The sequence below is a fragment of the Ovis canadensis genome, chromosome 1, assembly GCF_042477335.2.
Source record: "Ovis canadensis isolate MfBH-ARS-UI-01 breed Bighorn chromosome 1, ARS-UI_OviCan_v2, whole genome shotgun sequence".
NCBI classification, from domain to species: Eukaryota; Metazoa; Chordata; class Mammalia; order Artiodactyla; family Bovidae; genus Ovis; species Ovis canadensis.
In genome coordinates, this window is record NC_091245.1 from 108,039,394 (window position 1) to 108,058,858 (window position 19,465).

At 40.9% G+C, this 19,465-nt stretch overlaps 1 protein-coding gene across 4 annotated transcripts in view; it reads right to left on the reverse strand.

The window, feature by feature from the left end:
• Positions 1-310: 310 nt before the first annotated feature.
• The window catches only part of LOC138433764 (SLAM family member 7-like), a 36,554-nt gene continuing 17,399 nt past the window's right edge, over positions 311-19,465 (reverse strand). For all 4 annotated transcript variants that reach the window (XM_069576973.1, XM_069576993.1, XM_069576982.1 and 1 more), the window contains 4 exons: positions 6,297-6,593; positions 4,558-4,686; positions 4,278-4,360; positions 311-2,947 (listed from right to left, as the gene is read on the reverse strand). In XM_069576973.1, the coding sequence (XP_069433074.1) occupies positions 2,855-2,947; positions 4,278-4,360; positions 4,558-4,686; positions 6,297-6,593 (602 nt within the window). In that variant the 3' untranslated portion in view covers positions 311-2,854. The remainder of the gene's footprint in view (positions 2,948-4,277; positions 4,361-4,557; positions 4,687-6,296; positions 6,594-19,465) is intronic.

Below are 19,465 nucleotides of genomic sequence, written 5' to 3' on the forward strand. Positions count from 1 at the left end.
CAGATTTAAACATTTTACACATCCAAATGAAGATGTCATGTAAGTAGTAGATATTTTAGGTAGACAATGTGGTTAAAAGAATAAGAGAATGGAATATAAGAAACTTAATGAGGATTATCTCTAAGGCACATGATGATTAGTTGGGCATCTGGGATGAGGGAGAAGGAGTCAAAATGAATGAAATTATGATTCCCTGTGACCCAAATCATTTACACTCAGGAGACTTTGTGGAAGTGCTTAATATCTTTGGATTATATGTCTTCATCTGCATGATAGAGATCTTTGCTCAGAGAATGGTTAAAGGCATAAATGAGAGACTTACAGAAAGTTTATTGAATGTTGAATGATTTTATGAATAACATTGCAAAGGGGAAGCTGGTTTGAAGATGAGGTGACGACATCCACACCTACCTTACAAGGAAAGACAGAGACTCAAGGGGAAGAAGCATCTTCCCTTAAAAATTCTCATCTGCATCAGAAATCAAGGTCTCTCATTCTATGTTTCCCACCCACCAAGGCCACATTGTCCACTTCAGGAGTAATTCCTTTTTAACCACCAGCTAGCTGCTCCATATCAATGAGGATACTAAGGCAACTCAAGTCAGAGTCCAGGATCCTTGGGAGAGAAAAAGCTGGAGGATATTCCCACCTGAATACTTGAGAATTCCAAGGTCTTCAGTGACTAATGGTGAAGGGGTAAGCTATGAACTTTGTTAGATTAAGGTTTTGCTGTACCACCAACTAGTTTGAGATACTGGTTTTCTGTTCTGCAAAATGGGAATAATAATACCAACCTTAGAGGGTCATTTTAGAATTAGAAGAATAATATTTCTAAAATGCATGGAACAAACCCTGGTTCATTACAGGTTTTTTTAAAAAACCCAGGTCCCTTCATTTTATTTTTTTTTCTAATTTTGGTGGGGTGGGAATGGCTACTAGAAGGTCCCATCTTGCAATGCTGTTGGGCTTATGGGCACTGATGCCCAGCTGTGATCAGTTACCTGAGAAGTCCATGAAGAGATGGAGCCTATCTGTCCCTCAGTTTTCTGCTCCACCTGAGGGACAGGAGATCAGAAATGGTGTCCTATTACAGATCCTCTGCCTCCTCCCTCACCTGTTCACCATCCAGCAGGCTCTTAGTATTGCTTCACAGTGCTCAAGCCCTGAGCAGGGACCATGTTTAGACAGTCTGAAGGCAGATATGAGGCAGCTGAACTGAGGTGAGCAAGGAGGAGAACCAAGTGACCCAGGAATCTGGGTCAGTTTAAAATCACAGCAACTCACAGTACTAGATCGAGCTCACTCCTGATCCAAGAGCTGGGATCCAAGGCAGGAAGCAGGGGCTTCCAAGAGGTGAAGACCTCCAGAGTGCACACAGCATAGTGCAGCTGAAACAGGTCTTCGGGCAGTGTGAGGCTGTTGGTGGAGAGGGGATGTCCCCACCTCCAACCTCTGGGACAGGTGGGGTTGCTGGATGTCATCATGTCCATCTTCGATTCCCTGTAGACTCATTACTGGAAAAATCTCCAGCAACCTCTTCTTTGGTTCTCAGTCTGCTGAGTCCCACTGGGAGTTGGGAAGAACAGTTGCTCAGACATTTCACAGACAGATGGGCTTGTCCTTGTCTCCTTGGCACTGGTTTCCTGTGGCCCCAACACCCTTCTGAGGAAGCCCTAGGTGAGTCTAGCAGGGAAGACTCATGACCAATCTCATGGAAGACTGTGGCAGTTATGTGCCTCAGTTATGTGTTTGAAAAGATCAGTATAAGAGAGACCATGTCTAAACCTCTGTGAACCAGAAAGGCTTCATGGAACATGTGGTTAGGAAGAGGGCTTTGAGCAGGATGGTAGGGTTCCAGTAGTCAGGGGTGGGAGCAAGGAGCAGGGAAAGGGAACCATTATTCCTGACAGAGGGATGTGAGTGAGCAAAAAAGAGGCTGACCTAGAGACTGAGGCCAGTAGGACTCTTCAATAGAAGCAACTGGAGAGGTCTGGTTCAGATCTTCCCAGAAAATTCATTGTTCCTATCCCCTGGAAGCCTCATCAAGGATGATCAGAGGATACTGACATCCATCTTAATGACCAGAAAGGGACAGGTTAGAGCTATTTTTCTAAGAATGCAACTCCTGACTTTGAGGTTCTAGGATTATTTTCTGAGAAACATAAGTCTCGGAAGGGGGTGAAGTGGTACAGATTCCTCTTTCAACTTTAAAGGAAGCTGGGTTTGGGGCCCTTGGGCCGAGTTGAGGCCAAAGTCCAGGTTAACACAAGTAGCCAAGAATAAGTATATAATGTACACTAGACACTCTTCACAGTACAAGTGTACTGGGGGACACGCAGACTTTGCCCTGTGTGAGGCACAAAGAAAGCCTCAGGCCAGTCCTCTGTGGGCTCCCACCTATACGTGCTGCCTCTATGAACCCTCAACTCAGCATCCAACACCAAGGTCCTAACTCCTTCCTCTGTGGCATGGACCACCTCCACACAGTCCCCATGCCTGGAGTCATGTTCTCAGAAAGACATACACCAACCACACATCAGAGGGGATTGGGGATTAACACAGTCAGGAAAGTCCTTTTTGGGAAGCTTCAGGAGGAGATGGTCAGAAATTGAGTCAATGGCAGAGGAGGAGTGCTTGTTCTGCAGCTGTGAGGATCCTGAGTGGGAGGACAGCTTGGAGAGGCATCAGAGGAAGTGGTAGGACCACATAGGCCCAGCTAACGGTGGCCAGGAGGATCAGAGTACAGCAAACCAAAGGCAGTTGGAGCTGGACCAGAGGTGAGAGGCAGCTGTCTGCAGGGATCAAGCTCCTGGTGGAGTTGTCCTAGGAATGTCAATTCTTCTGTTTCCTCCAATTAAATTACCTTCACGGCATGACCTGGCTCACAGACTTCACTGTAGATAGTAGTGAGAGGTACCCTTTCTTTCAGATGCTGTTCTCTGGTTACCTGGGTATACAAACAAAGTGTTCCTGAAACAGCTGAGGGATAGAAAAGCCCTAGAAGAATCAGTGCATGGAGCCAGTACAGGAGATCCCACCCATGACAAGGTCATGCAGAAGAGACCTGACAGGCAAGGCAGATCAGGACTCAAGGGACTCTCTGGACCTGCTCGAGCATCTACCCCAAACTAAAATCTGTGTGTCTACTGTATATTATATAATGCCTCTCACCAACTCTTCTGACATTAACAGGGGGCTATCCCTGACCACCTTTCTCTGGAGAAAATCAACTTAGGGCTTTAGTTGATAAGTCTCCTGGGCATGAAAGGAGCATTTCAATTCAACCCCCCCTATTAGCATTCTAGCTTGCTTGGCAGGTTTATCCAGACTCTTGCAACTACGCATATGATTGTTCACAACATCCCAACCATGACATGGAAAGCCTAAGCATTCTAAAAATATAGAGCCCTTCAAGGGGTGAAAAGTTTTATTAAAATAATACTGGTGAGGGGTTTCATTGTTGAGCCAATGCTTGCTGCCAAGTTCCCATATCCCTTATCCATTGTGTGCCTGGGAGTGCATTATTTGATATAGTTGGAATGTAAGAAAAACAACTAGTAGCGTTGGTATTAACCACATCAGACCTTTGAGCTAATAAGTTCTTTTTTTTTGTTGTTGTAGCCCACTGCACCTTTGCTCCATGAGAATGTAACTCTGTTTAGTACTTTCTGAGGCTGACACAGAGTAGAGGTATAAAGAAAAAAAACACTTCAAGGGAAAACAAGTTTTCTGGTTGACCTTTATCAAAAAAGGGTCATAAAATGTCAACAGGCCTCCAAGGCCATAAGATACTGTACACAACATAAGAGGCTTGTTTATGGGAAAGGTATGCAGAAAAAATCCTGGTTTTGATTAGGGCAAAACTGCTGGAATGTTTGAGCTGACTCTGCATGACTTTGCATCTTTCATTTTCCTCTATGTACAAGTCAGGGTATAAAAGCTCTTTTTGAAAATAAAGTTACAAGCCTCGCTCACCAAAGCTTGGTCTCCCCGTGTCATTCTTTTGCCAAAGCCATTCATCCTGAGGGTATCCCTGGACTCTGCTGGGGCTAGACCCCAGCAGATCAGAATAGGACCAGTGGATGACATACAATGCTTATGAATTCCCCTAAGTGCCCAGCATTATATTGGTCCCAAGCATAAATTTTCTTAGTTAACAGTGTTGATTGTCTGGAAAGTGTTAAAGAGGCAGTAGGAACAGAAACATCAGTGGCAAGATTTGACAAACCCAGGCCAGGCAGTGAGAGACCTGGGAGAGCACACAGCCCAGCTCTCACCTTGTTTGAGCTCACTTGAGATTCCTGCTGGCTCAGCTCTACATACTGGACGCTATCATCATCATCATCTTGTGATCTTGCACCTGAGAGACAGGCAGAGAGGAGATTGAATCTGAGCCTTGGAAATCAGTGCCCTCACCCACTGGTATGGACACAGACCAAGGCCAGACCTACTAAACCCTCTGCAGGGACATTCCAAGGGTACAAACTAGGAGAAAGTATATCAAGAATGTAGTGAGAAAGAGAGGTTTGTGGGCATGGAAGGAGAAGGGAAACCTGCCTCTTCCAGTCTCCGTCTTCTTCCTACGTATCTTCCAAAGGTACAGTCCGCCTCCGAGGATCAATAACACAGCCGCAACTGCCCCAAGGATGCCTGGCAAGAGGTCAGCATTGACCAGTTTGGCTGAATCTGTTTTCCTCAAACACGGAAGGCAAATAAGTTAAAGTCAAGAGAGAGCTTGAGATATTCATTGCCAACAGAAGATAGACAGCAGGTGAAGAAGTCTAAAGAGTCCTGGTTCAGAAGCTGAAGAGGGAGGAGTATAGCAGTTTCTTTCCTTCAACCAGGTCCTAAGCTCCTGCTTGGTGACAGGGGTACTGAGATGAGCAAGATGGGGTGGAGAGGACTGAGAAAATATCTAAGTCTGCTAGCCAGAGGGATTGCAGTAAAACAGAGCTTTACCCCTTGCAAAGAGATCCTCAGGGAGGGCCTCCCAGAGGAGGTGATGCATAAACTGACCTTGAGTGTTGAGTAGCAGTTTCCCAGATATTCAAGGTGGGCACAGTATTCCAGGAAGGAGGATACCACATTTGGGAAATGGCAGTATCTAAAGCCAGCCCCTGGGAGTTGCCAGCACCTTATTGCAGCAGGCAGGACTGGGCAGGAAATGAGATGTAGGTGAGAGGGATTAGTGAGGGCTTGTGGGTAATGCTGAGTATTGAAAATCACCTGACACTCTAGCGTTGGGGTAGAGAGGTCCAATTAACAGATGTTTTAAGTGATCCTGACATTTCTGACCCCTGCACTGGCTCATGGAGGATGGTTTACAGAGCATGAGACCACGCACAGGATAAGGTTATTCATTCATTCAATGCGACTTTGATTACATAAACTTTGGCCAGAAGCTCGTGCTTGTGCAGGGATTCAAAGAACAAAACATGGCTCCTGTCTTCATAATGTTCCTGCCCATGGAGGAGACAAATCCATAAACAGATAATCACTAGTCAGTGTAGGGTTGGCCACAGCCACCCCGAGGGAGTCGATTCCTGAAGACAGGATGGCTACATCATTGTAGGGCTCTGTGCAAAATGAAAAGGCAGACTCCTTGTTGAAAAATTATGAAAATTTCAAGACATCAGTAGATTTTTAGACAAATTAGCAGATTTTTAGTCCAATCATGGGGCCTATCTTAGGGTAGGGCTGTATGTGAATGCATTTTCACGTGCCCACATAGCTGCAGTGGCTGAGGAGAATCTTCCATGAAGAATGAGACAGGAAGTCGAGGACACAGGGTGAAGAAGGGCTGATGGTCAAGGAAACAACATGTCCAGAGGTACAAAAACTTGCAAAAGCAGGGCACATTCTGGAACAACAAACAAGGAATTCAGTGGTAAGTGTATAAATAAGATCAGAAATGTGGACAGAAGAGCATCTGAGCCCCTCCGTAACATCCCACAGGAAGTCCTGGAGGTCAGACTTGAAGAAAAGCCACAAATAACCCAGTGTGATTACTTTCCTGAAGACTATGTTGAATGCACAATGAATGTTGGATAGTGGTGGAGAGAGGTATGGAAAAACTACTATCTGGACTAGCAGGGGCAAGCAGTTTAGAGTAGGTCATGGATGTGAGACACATTGAAAAGCAAAAATAAGTTGGATGTTTTTCCTAGACTCCTGTATGTGGTGGTCAGGTAGAAAGCAGTGCTAACAAAATGGTGGGAAGAAAAGCTCTGAAAGCCCAGACCTCAGTGCTATCTGAGCTCTGAAAGTGCTCCTCCCCTCTGGCAGACTGCACTCACCATGGACGCAGACTCCCCCAAGGTTGAAGGAGGCAGTTTTATATTCCACCGGGTTGCTGACCACACAGATGAGGCTGGCATTGGGCTGGCCTCTAGGCAAGCTCACAGCCAGGATGTATGAGTTGCAGGCTGGTTCTAATGTCCTTCTCTGCTCCCATTCTTTGGGGAGGCCCTTGTTCTCCCAGGTCACATTCAGATCTTCTCTGGCCCCAGAGGCTCTGCACTCCAGGGTGACGTTGCACCAGTCTGGTGTGATGGATGTTGACTCCATCAGAATCTGGGGAGAGGGCACGGGCTCTGGGGTAGGAGGCAACAAAAGAATTAAACTTCACATATGTGGAAAACTTTATATGCCACAGTTTAATATCTATTACCTCATTGAAGCCAAGGTGTATAAGGAAGCCTTATAAAGAAAGTGAGGGAGTGAGTGATAGTTGCTCAGTCATGTCTGACTCACTGTGGTCCCATGGACTGTAGCCTGCCAGTCACCTCTGGCAATGGAATTTTCCAGGCAAAAACATTGGAGTGGGTTGCCATTTCCTTCTCCTATAAAGAAAGTGGGTGCATTTTATACTTAAAAGATAATTTTCCCAAAGATAAATATTCACCAAGAGCTTGGAATGGAGCTATTGGGTTAGGCCTTATGTAATTTCACTGGGTTTCACAAGCCTTAAGAATCATCCACAGGAAAATAAAATTTGCATTCCATTTTCTTAGGGTCTATTATTTTTTAAAAATTGGATTTTTCCCAGAAGAGTAAGAAGCTTGGGAGCTTGGGACAGAAGGGCTTGTCCTGGTTCATGGCCTGTGTCTCCAGCTGAGATGAAGCATAGGACAGCACAGCTCTTATGGGCAAGGACATCTGGTTAGTTCTGGAAGGCCAGAGAAAGGCACTAGGCTCCCAAAAGTAGAGACATTTCTGGGAGATGCAATGGTAGCAACTAGGAATGACAATTCCAAGTGTGGTTAGAACATTCCACTCAACTTTTGGTACAGACAGGAAGAAAAGTGACAGATTTACAAGCTGCCTTAGAAATCCCATGGGGACTTATGAGTTGTCCTCTCCATAAAAGATTATTTCCCTATGCAGGGAGGATCTTTAGGAAAAGACAGAAGACTGTTCACTAAATGGGTTCCTTAATAAGCATTGCAGTGTAAATTTTCTCTATGCTTATGTAGCATTTAAGAGCTAAATTGTGGTGTCTTTTTTGAGTGAGACCATTAACAGATTGGCTCTGAGCAAGAAGACAGTGTACAGGGGATACTAACTACGCTTGGATTTCCTAATCATGGTAGAATAGTGGACCCTCAAAGATGTCCATGTCTTAATCCATGGAACCTGTGGCTATATTACATTACATGAAAAGGGGGAATTAAGGTAACAGATAGAACAAAGGCTGCTAATCAGTTGACCTTAAAATTGTGAGATCGTTCTGGATTATCTGGATGGGCAAAATGCAACCATAAATTTCCTTGAAAGAGAAAGAAGGCACTGATGCCAGCAAGACACCAGGATATATGATTTAACAACTATCCATGGTCAGAAATACCTCTATGAGATCTTCAGAGTTCAGTTGGGGGATTCCAGCACTTTGATGGGCCAAAAGTCCTAGGTCAGCCACAGGGAAAGGGTAAGAACAGTTTCGCTTTACCTCATCACCTTGAGTCCAGGCCAGCATGACTCAGTGCTGACAGAGATACCACTAGACTGTGACTTTTCCCACAGGAGAAAGAGGGAATGAAGTGATAGTCTAGCTTCCCCATAATTTGTGAGACACTGCCTGGGATGCTGGCTTCTGTCTCACTGTACCCAGAACAGTGAGGGTGCGTGCACGTGTGCTAAGTCAGTTCAGTTGTATCTGACTCTTTGCATACCTATGGACTGAAGCCCATCAGGCTCCACTGTCCATGGGATTCTCCAGGCAAGAATACTAGAATGGATTGCTATGCCCTTCTCCAGGGGATCTTCCCAACCCAGAGATCGAACCCACATCTCTTATGTCTCCTGCATTGGCAGGTGGATTCTTTACCAAACAGATGTAAGTGGAAGGGCATTGCAGCAACTGGGACACATGGCCCTGAAAACAATTTTTTACCTATACCCACAGATGGTGGTCAATGCAACCCTATACCCAGAAACTCACATACTCCTGCAGCTAGCATCCCACATGCCTCTACAGCTGAAGCCTCACATTTGTTGAGCTTTACAGTGAATGTATTTTTTTTTCTTTCTTAAAGCCAGCCCTAAAAGACTAGAAGAAGTGACTGCTTACTCAAATACACAGACACCAATGCAAGGCTATGAGAATGGAGAATCAGGGAAACATGACAATACCAAAGGAGCAAAACTAACTCCAATAACCAGTCTCAAAGAAATAGATAGCTATAAAATGCCTAACAAAGAATTCAATATAGTAATGTTAAATAAGCTCAGCAAGCTGCCAAAGAATACAGACAGACCACTATGCAAAATTTGGAAAACAATTTGTGACCAAAATGAAAAGTTCAACACAGAGATGGGAACCATTCAGAAGAACCAAACAGAAATTCTGGAACTAAAAATACGACTGCATTAAAAATTCAATAAAGGGTCTCATCAGGTGACTTGATGAAGCAGAAGAAACAACCAGCAAAGTCAAAGATACAGCATTTGAAATTATACAGTCAGAGCAGGAAAAGTAAAAAGAGTGAAAAAAGTCTATGGGATACCACAGGAAAAGCAATACACATGTTATGGGAGTTCCAAAGAGAAGACAAAGGAAAAAAGTAGAAAGCTTATTTAAAGAAATTATGGCTGAAAAATTCCTAAGTCTGGGCAAGTAAATGTACATTCAGATTCGTGAAGCCCAAAGGTTCCATGATGGTATAATTAAAAAAGTATAAAATCAAGACATGTAATAATTGAATATTCAAAAGTCAAAGAGAAAGAAAGACTTTTGAAAATAGCAAGAGAAGAGCATCATATACAAGAGAATATCTATAAGAATATCATCAAAGGAAGAGGAGGAAAAGAAGGAGGAGGGGAGATAAGAGGAGGAGGGAGAAGGGCAAAGAAAAGAAACAGCAGCACCAGCTAACATCTATGGGCATCAATCCTCCAGGGTTGTTTTAAGTGCTTTACATGTATTAGCTTATTAAAAAACTCTAGTGAAAGATACTGTTTTTATTCACATAATACAAGAGGACACTTAGGCATACCCAAATTGAGTAAACAGAGATCCCATGGCCAATAAGCGGCAGAGTCAGGAAGGTTATTCTTGAGGTTACCAACAAGACACTGTTCATGTCCTTAGATGTTTTGGTAATGCCTCTTGGTCCTATTATTGAGTTCTCGAGCATGGTCACCCCTAGAAGTGCTGCCTTACTCAACGCAATGCAATGCCCATGACCACTAAGGCCAGAGTGGGGAGATACAGAAGGACCTTCCCTCAGAATGGGCAGAAGAAAGTGAGACCGCCATAAAAATTTATTGACAATAGCTTTAAGCAATATGACATGGCTTGGAGAATTTGGTAATTAGCATCAACAAAAGTATCCCTTTATTATGAGAGATACTTTTGACTTAGTAAGGGATGTGGTCAGTGTTCTTTTCTACATTCATAGTTACAGCTGCCAGCCACCAGAAGTCTTTGTAGGTGACAAAAAAGCACGGGGAAGATGTCATTTGTTCAGCCTCTCTATATACTTGACTGACAGCTTCAACATCAGAACTTCTGTAGCTATAGTGCAAGCTCTTGGAAGGGCGGGGCCATTTAATCTTCGCCTGCACAGTGTCTAGAACTCAGCAGTCATTTAGATATATGACCTAATATTCATTTAGGAAGAATGATTATTAAAACCCATAAACCACAATGCATACAAGAAATAACATAAACCTCTGGCCTCTAGGCTTTGGGGATCAGAAAGGCTTGTGCTGTGGGTCCAGGCTCTGCCACCTCCTGGCTGGGTGATTAAAGAAATCACTTAAGCATTCTAAACCTCAATTTCCTTACTTATAGAAAGAGAGAATTATAACATATATTTCTTGGAGATAGTTTGAAGATGCGATTATGAGGTAAGAAATGAGAGTATGAACTGTGGAACAGACTTGCAAGGATTTTGAACTTTTGCCCTGTCTCTTAATTAGATATATGATCCTGGAGAAATTGTCTAAACTCAGTGCACCTCAGTTTCCTCATCTGAAAAATGTGATGATAATAGTACTTACCTCATGGGGTTTTTGTGAGGACTAAGTTAATACGTATAAAGTGCTGAGAACAATGTCTGGCACATAGGAAGTTCTGTTTAAATGTTTAGTCATAGAATGCTTTTAAAGCTCATGGCACACTGAAAATGCTCAATTGATGGTTGCTGTAGTGGTATTTTACTGGTAATAGTCAACATTAGCTGAAAGGAGGGGGCATCTACTGTGAAATGTGAATAAATTGCAAATTGCTACATTGTTATGATTTTAATAGTGCTATTGTCTGTTTCCTGTTAGTGACACTCTAAACTGTTTTCTCATAAAAAAAAAAAGGATATCATCAGATTTCTTAGCAGAAACCATATTGACCAAGAGAGAATGGAATGATGTATTCAAAGTACTGGAAAAAAACCCCACTGGTAACCAAGATTATTATACTTGGTAAGACCATCCTTTAAAACAGAAGAAGAGATAAAGACAAGCTCCAAGACAAGCAAAAATTGAGAGAGTTTTTCATCATTAAACCTGCCTTATAAGATATGCCAAAGGAAGCTCTTAATGTTGAAATTAAAAAATGCTAAAAATATACAAAATCATATAAAAGTATAAGTCTCACTAACAATATAGATAAATATAATATGCAATGCTGCAATAATATGTAATTGTGGTGCATAAGTCACTTTTTAACTTTGATATAACAGTTAAAGACAAAAGTATTCAGAATAACTATAATAGAAACATATGTTAATGAGTACAAAATATAAAAAAATTTAAATTGTGACATAATAACACAAAATATGTGTGTGTGGGTAGAAGTAAAATGCAGAGTTTTTGTATGTGATTGAAATTAAATTAGTTGTTCAAGATAGGCTGTTATAAATATGTTTTATCTAAGCTGCATGGTAACCACAAAAAGTATACCTAAAAAAGATACATGCAAGAAAAAGAGAAAAAGCACATTAATATAGAAAACCCATCAAATTGCAAGGGAAGACAGTAGGGAGAAAGAATGGAATGAAAGAACTATAAAACAGATTAAACAAAATGACAATTACAAATAAACAAATGGGCCTAATTAAACTTAAAAGCTTTTGCACAGCAAAGGAAACCAGAAACAAGATGAAAAAAGCCCTCAGAATGGGAGAAAATATTTGCAAATGAAGCAGTAAAAGACTAATCTTCAAAATATACAAGCAGCTCATGCAGCTGAAAAAAAACAATGAAAAAATGGCAGAATCTAAATAGATATTTCTCCAAAGAAGAAATACACATGACCAACAAATACATGAAAAGATGCTGAACATTGCTCATTACCAGAGAAATACAAATCAAAACTATAATGAGGTATCACCCCACACAGGTCAGAAGGGCCATCATCAAAAAATCTACAGAAAACAAATTCTGGAGAGTGTGTGGAGAACTTGCATGGTTGGTGGGAATGTAAATTGACAGAACTACTATGGAGAACAGTATGGGGATTCCCTAAAAACTAAAAATACGACTATCATATGACCTGGAATTCCACTACCGGGCACACACCTGAGAAAACCACAATTCAAAAAGACACAAGTGTTTTAGATGTGGCTTTCTTCACTTGTAAAAATACATTTATGAAAAAATATATTTATGATTCATCCACCTGTTGCATGCATCAAGTAGGTTACTTTTATTGCCAACTAGAATTCCATTGTATTGATATAACATAGCTTTTAAAATTTTTGTTTGTTTTTGACAGTTGTCTTTTACATCTTGGTTGTTGCTAATTTGGAGTGATTATGAATAAAGCTACCCTAAACATTAAAAGATGCTTACTCCTTGGAAGAAAAGTTATGACCAACCTAGATAGCAGATTTAAAAGCAGAGACATTACTTTGCCGACTAAGGTCCGACTAGTCAAGGCTATGGTTTTTCCAGTGGTCATGTATGGATATGAGAGTTGGACTGCAAAGAAAGCTGAGCGCCGAAGAATTGATGCATTTGAACTGTGGTGTTGGAGAAGACTCTTGAGAGTCCCTTGGACTGCAAGGAGATCCAACCAGTCCATTCTGAAGGAGATCAGCCCTGGGTATTCATTAGAAGGAATGATGCTAAAGCTGAAACTCCAGTACTTTGGCCACCTCATGCAAAGAGTTGACTCATTGGAAAAGACTTTGATGCTGGGAAGGATTGGGGGCAGGAGGAGAAGGGGAAGACAGAGGATGAGATGGCTGTATCGCAACGCTGACTCAATGGACGTGAGTCTGAGTGAACTCCGGGAGCTGGTGATTGACAGGGAGGCCTGGTGTGCTGTAATTCATGGGGTGGCAAGAGTTGAACACGACTGAGCAACTGAACTGAACTGAACCCTAAACATTAAAAAATAATTAAACTTAAAAAAAGACACGTGCACTCCAATGTTCATAGTAGCACTATTAACAACAGCCAGGACATGGAAGAAATCTAGCTGTCCATCAACAGATGAATGGATAAAGAAGTTGTGGTACATATATACAATAGAATACTACTCAGCCATAAAAGGAAATGAACCTGAGTTAGTTATAGTGAGGTGGATGAACGTAGAGCCTGTTATACAAAGTGAAGTAAGCCAGAAAAAGAAAAACAAATATTATATGTTTACACATATGTATGGAATCTAGAAATATGGTACTGATGAACTTATTTGCAGGGTGGGAATAGAGATAAAGAATGTAAGGAATAAACTTATGGACACAGTTGGGGAAGGAGAGGGTGGGATGAATTGAGACAGTAGCATGGATATGTACTCTGCAATGTGTAAAATAGATAGCTAGTGAGAAGCAGCTGTAGAACACAGGGAACTCAGCTGGGATAGGGGGTGGGGTGGGAGGGAGGATCAAGACGGAGGGGATATATGTATATGTATAGGCGATTCTTTTTTTTTAATGGAAGATACCAAAACAACATTGTAAAGCAATTATACTCCAGTAAAAAAATATCCCCCCAAACCAAAAATGAAATTGTAAATTCTTATGATTAACATTTACTTTAAATATAGATTAAGGTCCCCAATAAAAGACATAGAGTGACTGAATGAATAAAACAAGACTTAACTTTATATATATATGATATATAATATAGATATATGATATCTACAAGAGACTCACTTTAGTTTTAAGGGCACACATAGGCTAAATGCGAGGGATGGGAAAAGATATTCCATGCAAATGGGAACCAAAAGAGAGTATGGGTGGCTACACTGATAGCAAACAAAATAGACATTAAATCAAAAGCTGTCATGAAGACAAAGGAAGTCCTTACATAATGAAAGAGGGTCAATTCAATAGGAAGCTATGACAATGATAAATATTTATGCATCCAACATCAGAACACCTATAATATAGAGCACATACAGTGACTGAAGAAATAGATAGCAATAGAATGTGGACTTGAATACCCTGCTTTCAAGAATGGATAGAAAATTTAGACAGGAAATCAAGAAGGAAACAGCAGACTTGAACAATACTATAGACCAAATGGCCCTAACAAACATATGTTGTATGTATGTATGTATTTTGTATGAAAGTCACTCAGTTGCTTCTGATGCTTTGCAACCATGGACTATACATTTCACGGAATTTTTCAGGCCAGAATTCTGAAGTGGGTAGCCTTTCCCTTCTCCACTGGATCTTCCCAACCCAGGGACTGAACCCATTGCCCCCCATTGCAGGAAGGTTCTTTACCAGCTGAGTCACAAGGGAAGCCCAAGAATACTGGAGTGGGTAGTCTATCCCTTCTCCAGAAGATCTTCCTGACTCAGGAATCGAACTGGGGTTTCCTGCATTGCAGGCGATTCTTTACCAACTATATTGTTAGAACCAAATGGATCTACCAAACAGAATATTATACCCAAAGCAGTAGAACTCATACTCTTCTCAAGTGCACACAGTACATTCTCCAGGATACATCATATGTTAGGCCATACTAACATATGGCCTAAGAAACAATGCTTAAGATTTAAGAAAGTATATCAAATATCTTTTCCATCACAATGGAATGAAATTAGAAAACAATAAATGAAGAATAGTGGGAAAATTTACAAACACATGGAAATTACTAGCACATTTTTGAACAACCATTGAGTCAAAGAAGAAGTCTTAAGGGAAATAAGAAAATATCTTGAGTAAAAAGAAAAGGAAAAAAATATCCAACACAGGGATCAAACTCAGGTCTCCCACATTGCAGGCGGATTCTTTACCAGCTGAGCCACAAGGGAAGCCCATAAAACCTACAGAAGGAAGCAAGTTCAGTTCAGTTCAGTCGCTCAGTCGTGTCTGACTCTTTGCGACCCCATGAATCGCAGCACGCCAGGCCTCCCTGTCCATCACCATCTCCCAGAGTTCACTCAAACTCACGTCCATCAAGCCGGTGATGCCATCCAGCCATCTCCTCCTCTGTCATCCCCTTTTCCTCCTGCCCTCAATCCCTCCCAACATCAGAGTCTTTTCCAATGAGTCAGCCCTTCACATGAAGTGGCCAAAGTACTGGAGTTTCAGCTTTAGCATCATTCCTTCCAAAGAACACCTAGGGCTGATCTCCTTCAGAATGGACTGGTTGGATCTCCTTGCAGTCCAAGGGACTCTCAAGAGTCTTCTCCAACACCACAGTTCAAATGCATCAATTCTTCGGCACTAGGCTTTCTTCACAGTCCAACTCTCACATCCATACATGACCACTGGAAAAACCATAGCCTTGACTAGATGGACCTTTGTTGGCAAAGTAATGTCTCTGCTTTTGAATATACTATCTAGGTTGGTCATAACTTTTCTTCCAAGGAGCAAGTGTCTTTTAATTTCATGGCTGCAGTCATCATCTGCAATGATTTTGGAGCCCCCCAAAATAAAGTCTGACATGGTTTCCACTGTTTCCCCATCTATTTCCCATGAAGTGATGGAACCAGATGCCATGATCTGCGTTTTCTGAATGTTGAGCTTTAAGCCAACTTTTTCACTCTCCTCTTTCACTTTCATCAAGAGGCTTTTTAGTTCCTCTTCACTTACTGCCATAAGGGTGGTATCATCTGCATATCTGAGGTTATTGGTATTTCTCCCAGCAATCTTGATTCCAGCTGTGCTTCTTCCAGCCCAGTTTTTCTCATGATGTACTCTGCATAGAAGTTAAATAAGCAGGGTGACAATATACAGCCTTGACGCACTTCTTTTCCTATTTGGAACTAGTCTGTTATTCCATGTCCAGTTCTAACTGTTGCTTCCTGACCTGCATATAGGTTTCTCAAGATGCAGGTCAGGTGGTCTTGTATTCCCATCTCTTTCAGAATTTTCCACAGTTTATTGTGATCCACACAGTCAAAGGCTTTGGCATAGTCAATAAACAGTACTAAACCATCAAACACATGAGAAGACGTTCAGCATTGCTCATTATTAGAGAAATGCAAATCAAAGCTACAATGAAATATTACCTCACACAGGTCAGAATCAGTTCAGTTCAGTTCAGTCTCTCAGTCACGTCCAACTCTTTGCAACCCCACGGACTGCAGCATGCTAGTCCTCCGTGTTCCTCATCTTTTCCCAAAGTTTGCCTAAATTCATGTCTATTGTACCAGTGATGCCATCCAGCCATCTCATCTTCTGATGCCCTCTTCCCCTTCTGCCCTCAATCTTTTCCAGGATCAGGCACTTTTCCAATTAGTTGGCTGTTCACATCAGATGACCAAAATACTGGAGCTTCAGCTTCAGCATCAGTCATTCCAATGAGTATTCAGGGTTGATTTCCTCTAGGATGGACTGGTTTGATCTCCTTGCTGTCCAAGTGACTTTCAGGAGTCTTCCCCAGCACCACAGTTTGAAGGCATCAATTATTTTGCTTTCTGCTTTCTTTACTGTCAAGGTTTCACAACCATAGTGACCACTGGGAAGACCATAGCCTTTACTATATGGACCTTTGTCGGCAAAGTAATGTCTCTGCTTTTCAACACACTCCAGGTTTGTCATAGCTTTCCTGCCAAGAAGCAATTGTCTTCTGATTTCATGGCTGCGAAAACTATCCACAGTGATTTTAGAGCCCAGGAAGAGGAAATCTACCACTACTTCCACATTTTCCCTTTCTATTTACCATGAAGTAATGGGGCCAGATGCCATGATCTTAATTTTTTGAATGTTTAGTTTTAAGTCGGCTCTTTCACTCTCCTCCTTCTCCCTCATCAAGAGGCTCTTTAGTTCCTCTTCACTTTCTGCCATTAGAGTGGTATCATCCACATAACTGAGGTTGTGGATATTTCTCCAACCTATTTTGATTCCAGTTGTATCTCATCCAGCCCGGCATTTCTCATGATGTGCTCAGTGTATAGGTTAAACAAACAGGGTGACAGCAGGCGCCTTGTCATACTTCTTTCTCAAAAGCTACCATATGACTCAGCAATTCCATTACTGGGCATATACTCAGAGAAAACCATAGTTCAAAAAGACACGTACCCCACTGTTCACCACAGCACTATTTACAGCAGCCAGGACATGGAAGCAACCTAGATGTCTATAAGCAGATGAATGGATAAATTGTTACATATACAATGGAATATTACCCAGCCACAAAAGGAACTAATTTAAGTCAGTTGTAGCGAAGTGGATGAAAGTAGAACCTGTTATACAGAATTAAGTAAGTTAGAAGGAGAAAAACAAATATCACGTGTTAACACATATATATGGAATCTAGAAAAATGTTGCTGATGAACCTAATTTCAGGGCAGAATAAACATTTGGAAGTACAGAACAAACTTGTGGACACAGTCAGGAAAGAGGAGGGTGGGATGAATTAAGAGAGTAACTTTGCAATATATACATTGTTATGTCTGAAATAGATAGCTAGTGGGAAGTTAACACAGCAAGCTCAGCCTGGTATTCTGTGATAACCTTGAAGGGTCGGCTAGCTGGAGTGGGAGGGAGGATTAAGAATGAGGAAACATATTTTTACTTATGGCTGATTTACATTGTTGTAAGGTAGAAACCAACACAATATTGTAAAGCAATTATCCTCCAATTAAAAAAAATTAAAAAAGCAATATTAAGAAAGAATGTTATAGTGATAAACACATTAAAGAATAAAGTTCTCAAACTACTTAAGTTTACATCTCAAGGAACTAAGAAAAAAGAAAAACCTAAGCCAGCAGTTGGCAGAAGTAAGGAAGTCATAAGCATTGCAGCAGAAATGAATGAAATAGAGACTAGAGAGACAATAAAAAACTCAGTGAACCTAAGAATGTGTTGGAAAGATAAGCAAAATTGACTTAGCAAGACAAGAGAAAAACAAGGAAGAATCAATTAATATCAGAAAATGAGATTACTGGTGCACAGAAATAAAGAGATCATAAGAAACCATTATGAACAATTATATACCATCAAACTACAAAATCCTGAAAAACAAAGGATAAATTCTTGGAACCATACAGCCTATACAGTTTGAATCAATAAAAAATACACAACTCGAACAGATCAATAATAATAAATAAGGAGTTTTAATTAGCAATCAAAAACTTCCCAACAAAGAAAATTTCATGACTGAATGGAGTCACAGGTGAATTTTATCAAATCACATACCAAAGAATTAATCTAATCCCTCTTAAACACTTCCAAAAATAGTAGTAGTATAGGGAACACATTTAAAGATGTTGGCATATCCTATGCCAAACTAACACACCACACAAAAAATTATAGGTCAATGACCCTGATGAACATAAATGCAAAACCTCCACCAAAGTACTAGTAAATGGAATTCAACAAAATATTAAAAGGATCAAACACCATGACCAACTGGGATTTAATCTAAAGATGCAAGGATGTTTCAGAATATGCAAATCAATAATGTGATATGCCACGTTAAAACAATGAAGGATAAAAATCACACAATAACTCAATAGACGTGGAAAAAGCATATGACATAAAACAAGATTCTTTCATGATTTAAAACTCTCAAAATAAGAATAGAAGGAAGCTATTTTAACACAATAAAGGCCATATATGAAAGTCTACAACTAACATCAAACTCAGTGGTGAATGATTGAAAGCTTTTCCTCTAACATTAGGAACAAGGCAAGTGTGTCTGTTTGCTGTTTCTATTCAACTGAAGACTGGAAGTTCTAGCAACAGAAATCAGGCAAGCAAAAGAAATAAAAAGCATCCAAATTGGAAAGGAAGAAGTAAAATTATTTTAATTGCAAGTGACATGATCTTGTATGTAGAGAAATCTAAAGATTCCACAGAAAAATTCTTTTAGAACTAATTAGTGATTTCAACAAAATTGCAGGACACAAAATCAACATATGAAAATCTTTTGCACTTCTAGACACTAACAATGAACTATCCGAAAATGAAATCAAGAAAACAATCCCACTTACATTACAATCAAAATGAATAAAAAATATTTAGGAATAATCTTAACTAAGGATTGAAAGATCTGTGCACCAAAAACTATAAATATTGATGATAGATATATATGCACAAATATATAGAAAGACATTACACATTCATGAACTTGAGGAATTAATATTGTTGAAATGTTCATAGCACCAAAGCAATCTATAGATTCTGTCCAAACTGTGTAAATATAATTAGGGAGTTTTTACAAAAAGAGAAAAAAATCTTGAAATTCATCAGTTCAGTTCAGTTCAGTTCAGTCGCTCAGTTGTGTCTGACTCTTTGCAACCCCATGAACCACAGCATGCCAGGCCTCCCTGTCCATCACCAAATCCCGGAGTCCACCCAAACTCATGTCCATCGAGTCTGTGATGCCATCCAGCCATCTCATCCTCTGTCGTCCCCTTCTGCTCCTGCCCCCAATCCCTCCCAGCATCAGAGTCTTTTCCAATGAGTCAACTCTTCGCATGAAGTGGCCAAGGGATTGGAGTTTCAGCTTTAGCATCAGTCCTTCCAAAGAAATCCCAGGACTGATCTCCTTTAGAAATCCCAGGACTGGTTGTATGGAACCACAAAAGATCCCAAATAGTAGAAGTAGCTTAGAG